Raw genomic sequence first — 6916 nt, forward strand, 5'->3', positions numbered from 1 at the left:
TTATCTTTAATCTGTGTCTTTCCCACCCACAACCATTTTTAGAGAGAGATTTTTTGCCATCAAAATCAAATCTAATGCATCACTGCATTTATAACTACTATATAGTAATCGGAGACGATGATGATGGTAATCACTACTCTGGAAAGGGTTTTGAAAGGACCTCTTTAGGGAACCAGTAGTTTGTTATGGTTTTCTTTTTGTTTTTTTTTTTTGTTTTTTTGAGACAGACAGAGTCTCGTTCTGTTACCCAGGCTGGAGTGCAGTGGCCTGATCTCAGCTCAGTGCAGCCTCTGCCTCCCGGGTTCAAGTGATTCTCCTGCCTCAGCCTCCCAAGTAGCTGGGATTACAGGTGTGCACCACCACACCTGGCTAATTTTTCTATTTTTAGTAGAGACAGGGTATCACCATATTGGCCAGGCTGGTCTCAAACCCCTGGCCTCAAGTGTACTGTCTGCCTCGGCCTCCCAAAGCACTGGGATTACAGGTGTGACCCACCACACCTGGCCTGTTATGGCTCTTTTTAAGGGATAGGTATAACATTCCAGCATATATTGCAGATCTGAAAGCAGATTTCATTAGAGACCTAAGTGACTTATTCAGACTTTTTAAAAACAATATATCTAGAGAAACTTCAACATATAAAATATGGTGATTCAATTTTTTAATTTTATAGTCAGTCATCAAAAATTATCAACACACTACAACTAGACCTAAAAGTTCTCTCTATATAAAAATATTGCCAACAAGTTTCAGGTTTGAAGATGCATAAATACAGACCTTCCAAAGGCAGAGAGGAATTAAAGGTACGTTACATGTAACTGCTTGGCTTTAGATTTTAAAAGGCGTCACATACCTCTTAGTGAAAGGCCTTATGCGTACTGCCACTGTCACTTGACTATTCTCTACTTTTAAGGGGTCTTTTCCTGCAGAGGTGTTCTGAACTACAGTTTCTTCTTCAGGAAGGATTGTATTTTCTGCTGACCTTTCCTGTTTATTCGCAAGAAAGGAACTTTTTGGTCTTTGTTTAACTTGAAAGTTAGACATTCTATTCTTCAGTATTGATGGAGCTGGGCTCTTAAGCTGAGGCAGACCACACTTTGGTGTCAATTTGTGTTCTGTTGTACATTTTGTAGGTGTTCTTTTTTCTAAGCTCCCAAATTTATTTGAAGTTTTTGCAATTTCCTTCCCAATAGTTCTATGATGCAAGTTTCCTGTTCCTGACACTTTGATATCCAACTTGCTCTGAGTAGGTTTTGTTGTCAAGTGTCCTGATCTAACAACTTCAGTCTGACTCAGGGAAGCAATGGGTGCTCTATTACTTGAGTACTTAAGTGCAATATTTTCATTTGCTCTACTGGGGGCAGAAAATATTTCTTTGTATTTCTTATCAGCCATCATTTCAATGACTTGTGGATCTTTATCTAAAGGTACACAAGAGGCAACAAAAGAGTTTTTAGCATTATTTACAATCTTTACATTTGTTCTACTTTCCTTAGAAACACCATTATTTTCTGTTTCACCTCCCACATTCAGTGTCATTTTGACAGAATCTGTTTCAGCTGTTTTCCACTTTTCTTCAGAATCTGTTTTAGCACGACGTTGTAATGTAAGATGTGTTTCTGCTGTTTTTTCAGTTGTGTCTTCCAAATCCCTACCAAGCAAAGATGATTCTTTGTTCCTTGTAGTTCTTCTCTGAAGTGTCAATTTACCTACAGGATTAGGGGTAAGGGGCATGTCTGCTGTTTTTTCACTGGCAGAAATAACGTAAGTGCTATTTATGTCTCTGACTTTACCTGCAGATCTCAATAATGGATCATAATTTTCACATTCTGACATATCTGACTTCAAATGCAGCTTAAGTCGGCTACTGTGGGTGAGGGCATTCAGTGATGAACTATTTTGGGAAGAAGGAATATCAAGAATATCGCCGCGGTTATTTCTATTATGAGTACTGTGTAATGACATTTTGGCAGTTATTTTAAAAAAGAATAATGACAGTTATTTTAAAAATGAATAAGACCCTAAGCTCTTCTTTGGACATTCATTTGATTTCCAGCCATTTCTTATGTATCCGTTTCTGAAAATATCTGCTAAACTGAAAGAAAAAAAAAAAAAAGATTTAGATTACATAGACTACAAACAAGCTTCAAAAATATATAGAGAACATCCCATTGTGTAAGTAAATTCCCAGAGGCATATATTACAATAGATCACAATCTGCAGCTCAGATACTGCTTCCAAGCAACTTCAGGCAAGTCTCTCAGAGAACTTACCATCATTATTCAACAAATATTGACTAACTTTCCACTAGTGCCAGGCCCTCTGATAGATAGTGTAGACTTCAAAGACAAGAATACAATTCCCATTTCTTTAGTCTAGAATAAATATACTGATAAGCCATATATCAGGCCAAATGTGTCAAGTGACTTAGGAGATGTAAAAAGTGCATGTCAACATAGATTTTCAAGTACTCCCAGCTTGGGGAGTGGGAAGGACTAAAGGAAACCCTAGCACCTAAATCAGAGTGTGGAGCAAAGTATTTTTATAAATACCTGCTACAAAGTATTTTTTTTTCCACCAATGTTCCATAAGAAGGTTTATTTTATTTGTATAAAAATATATATATATATATATTTGGACGGAGTCTTGCTCTGTCGCCAGGCTGGAGTGCAGTGGCGGGACCTTGCCTTGCTGCAACCTCCACCTCTCGTATTCAAGCAATTCTCCTGCCTCAGCCTCCCAAGAAGCTGGGACTATACAGGCGCCCACCACCACGCCCAGCTAATTTTTGTTGGCCAGGATGGTCTCGATTTCTTGACCTTGTGATCCACCCACCTCGGCCTCCCAAAGTGCTGGGATTACAGGTGTGTGCCACTGCGCCCAGCCCATGTATGTTGAATACAGGAATGCCTACAGAGAAGATTAAATTGATTGGTGTCAGGAGGCAGATTATTCCCAAGTACCACAGGCAGTAAGTACAATAAGAACTGTAAATTAATTGTGTTGAGAAAAACCATGCAAGATTAGATAAACAGACAACCCGCCCTTTAGCAGTAACACAAATTATACAGAGGTGTATGTAAATATACAGCAACAATATCTATCAGGTATTAACGTTTTAAAGAAAGGGAACAGCAGTGACAGCTAAGAGACCTGGCTTTTAGTCAATTTAGTATCCAACTCCTTACAAGGATGTAAACAAGACTTTAAATTTGCATGCCGGGTTCTAACCTGTCAAATGACACTGGTTCAAACTGTTGCAAAGATTATTGCTATCGAGGAACAAATTAATGGAAGGTAATTTTTAAATGAGGCTTTTAAATGTTTACATAAATAACAGTCGTTACAAAAAAAAAATTCGTCAGGTTATAAGCATCTCCCATCAACGTTTCAACTCAAAATACAAAATTCTCCTGTTATGAAATGAATTTAAGGGCAAAAATAAAAGATTCTGTAAATTCTCTTGCAACTAAAAACCATTTGCGATTTGCACAAATTGAGGAGTTTCGCCATCAGATTTTAAAGAGCACTGGAAGGAATACAAGGAATCCAAACCAAAACATCCGGTGGTTGTGTTCTTTCTCTGCTAGTCATTACTAGGGGCTATGACTAAGAATTACCTCTTAATGCCAACCGACTCGGGGAGACTCGGGGAGAAGCCCGCGGGCCCAGCGGCCATGAAGTCCGCCTTCTCGGTCCCAGCAGAGACGAAGAGAAGGGCGAAGACGAAGACAGAGAGAAGGGCGCTGTCCTGCGCCCTTCGTTCGGGGACCCCTTTGCCGCCGACCTGGAATTGTGAGGAATTGAACGGGGGAACGGAGCTAAGACCACCCGCACGCAGCGCAGCGGTCGCCTGCACGGAAAGCGTCCGCACGCCCTCCCCAGTGCCGAAACTTCACCCCTCCGCAGAGTCCGACACCTTGGGGAACCCCCTCAAGACAGTCCCCACGCCACTCACCACCTCCAGCGCCGGCTCCCCAGAAGGCCGCAATTTGAATGGGCGCCCCGCCTTCTGATTGGCTGCTGGGCGTTGCGTCGGGTGCCGCGCCTTCGTTTCCTCCCGCCCCCCGGAAGTGCCGGTGGTTGGGCTCTCGTTTCCGTCCCTGAGTGCTAGACTCGCCCTACCCTCATCTCCCAGGCGACGCTCCCGCCGCTCCTCGGGTTCTGCTAAAGCGTGGAGCTTGGTCCGCTTTAAATCCGACCGGTGGAAGGGGCGGCGGTCGCGGGCGCAGCGGGCACCTCGTTGAAGTGGGTGTTAAACGAAAAGCACGACAGTGACACTCTTGTCGATCTTTAATCTAAAAGAAGCCATTACATCGAAGTCTTCACATTGTAAATGGATATTTACCCCCATGTTAATCATAATAATTAAATTTTCTAGTGTTTCCTACGCCAGGCGTTCAAGTAGGAAATATGCTAAATGTCTTATATGAATTTTTAAACACTCAGTCCTGAAAATCTTGTAATAATAAATATTAATGTTATCCCTAGTTTACAGACGAGGAACTGAGGTTTAGAGTTAAACTTGTGAAAGATCAGACAATTAGCAGTGGCATAACTAGAACTCGAAAGTTCTTGCCGCCATACAGTGTAACTCCGTTTCAGTAAAAGTTCCCGTTTTTTGTTTTTTGTTTTTTGAGACGGAGTCTCGCTGTGTTGCCCAGGCTGGAGTGCAGTGGCCCCTGCAACCTCCACCTCCCAGGTTCAAGCAATTCTCCTGCCTCAGCCTCCCAAGTAGCTGGGATTACAGGCACGTGCCACCACGCCCGGCTAATTTTTGTATTTTTAGTAGAGACGGGGTTTCACCATATTGGCCAGGCTGGTCTCGAATTCCTGACCTTGTAATCTGCCAGGGTGAGCCACTGCGCCGCCCAGGCCCCCGTAAGATTTTGAAATCTGAAAAAAAACTACAAATGCATTCTGAAAAATAACCAGATAAATGAGAAAGACTAGATAAATAGATATTGTAAAGCAACAATGTTTTTCAAACAGGCAAAAAGTACAGAGATATTGGAGAAGTATTCACTGAGATAGAGACCATAAGTAGCTCCAATTATATAGACAAACCAAGCAGATGATAAAGTAGTCATTCTAAAACTTACTCTAAAAATCATTCTAAAATCCAATTAAAATTAAGGTATAAGGAAACTATCAGAAAATAGAATACAATATTTATCAGGGCCAGGTGCGGTGGCTCACGCCTGTAATCTTAGCACTTTGGGAGGCCAAGGTGGCCAGATCACTTGCAGTCAGGAGTTTAAAACCAGCCTGGCCAACATGGTGAAATCCCGTGTCTCCTAAAAATACAAAAATTAGCCAGGAAGTGGCGGGCACCTGTAATCCCGGTTACTCGGGAGGCTGAGGCACGAGAATTGCGTGAACCGGGGGGTGGAGGTTGCAGTGAGCCAAGATCGCACCATTGCATTCCAGCCTGGGGGACAAGAGCGAAACTCCGTCTCAAAAAAAAAAAAAAAAAAAAAGTATCCCATATATGGGAAAATGATCATTCAATTTAGAAACAAAGCAAGATACATCAAAGACAAACTCAAATACATAAAAATTTTAAACATATGTATAATTCAAAATAATTAAAATGTAAGGTAACTGGAAATATATATTAAACATGACAGAAAATATAAAGACCTTTTTCCATTTTAAAAGGAAACTAGGCTCATAAATAGAATTTTTTAAAATGGACTATGAAAATGGGCAAAGGTATTTCACACAAAAAAGAATTAAGGGCCGGGTGCGGTGGCTCACGCTTGTAATCTCAGCACTTTGGGATGCTGAAGCGGGTGGATCACCTGAGGTCAGGAGTTCAAGACCAGCCTGGCCAACATGGCGAAAACCCATCTTCACTAAAAATACAAAAATTAGCTGGGTGTGGTGGCACCTGCCTGTAATTCAAGCTACTTGGGAGACTGAGGCAGGAGAATCGCTTGAACCCCGGAGGCAGAGGTTGCAGTAAGCCGAGATCACACCATTGCACTCCAGCCTGGGCAACACAGCAAGACTATCTCAAAAAAAAAAGAAAGAAAGAAAGAAAAAAGAATTCACATACATAAAAAAATAATTTATATAAAAATGAAATGCAAACACCTGACCATTGAGTGTAACTTTAAAAAAGAATTAGCTACAAGCTTTTAAAAATTATAATTTTGGTGCTGGTGATTTGCACCAAAATTTAAAAGTATTCATTTCTTTTCTTTTCTCTCTTTTTTTTTTTTTTTAAAAAAAAACATAGAATCTCACTCTGTCACTTAGGCTGGAGTGCAGTGTCGTGATCTCAGGCCACTGCAGCCTCAACAGCCTGGCCTCAAGTGATCTTCCCGCCTCAGCCTCAGCCTCAGCCTCCCAAGTAGCTGGGATTACAGGCACGCGCCACCTCGGCTAATTTTTTTTTTATATTTTGTAGAGAAAGGGTTTTTGCCATGTTGCTCAGGCTGGTCGAGAACTCCTGGGCTCAAAGGATCCACCCGCTTCAGCCTTCCAAAGACCTGAGATTACAGGCGTGAGCCACCGTACCTGGTCTAAAGTATACATTTCTAGTGACATAAATTGGTATGCTTCTTTGAGGACAGGGACCATGTCTGTTTGTAATGTATCCCTAGTGCTTAGTATAAGTCCTGATATATAGTAGATGCTCGATAAATATTCGCTGAGTAAATAACACCCCTTTAAGGAAGCAATGTGTTAACATATTGGGAGAATCATAAAGATATTCATACCCTTTGACCTAGTAAATGTACTACAGAAACGAATTCTAAGAAAATTTTTTAGGCCAGGCGTGGTGGCTCACGACTGTAATCTCAGAACTTTGGGAGGCCAAGGTGGGCGGATCACAAGGTCAGGAGATTGAGACCATCCTGGCTAACACGGTGAAACCCCATCTCTACTAAAAATACAAAAATCAGCC

The 6916-nt window shown here is 41.5% G+C and overlaps 1 protein-coding gene across 1 annotated transcript in view; it reads right to left on the reverse strand.

Annotated features, from left to right (window-relative positions):
- KIF14 (kinesin family member 14) overlaps positions 1–2092 on the reverse strand; it is a 66908-nt gene extending 64816 nt beyond the window's left edge. Inside the window, exon 1 of the mRNA XM_005540346.5 lies at positions 854–2092. Coding sequence (XP_005540403.3) covers positions 854–1965 — 1112 coding nt within the window. The 5' untranslated portion in view covers positions 1966–2092. The remainder of the gene's footprint in view (positions 1–853) is intronic.
- Between the last annotated feature and the right edge of the window lie 4824 nt (positions 2093–6916).

Source organism: Macaca fascicularis, chromosome 1, assembly GCF_037993035.2.
Source record: "Macaca fascicularis isolate 582-1 chromosome 1, T2T-MFA8v1.1".
NCBI classification, from domain to species: Eukaryota; Metazoa; Chordata; class Mammalia; order Primates; family Cercopithecidae; genus Macaca; species Macaca fascicularis.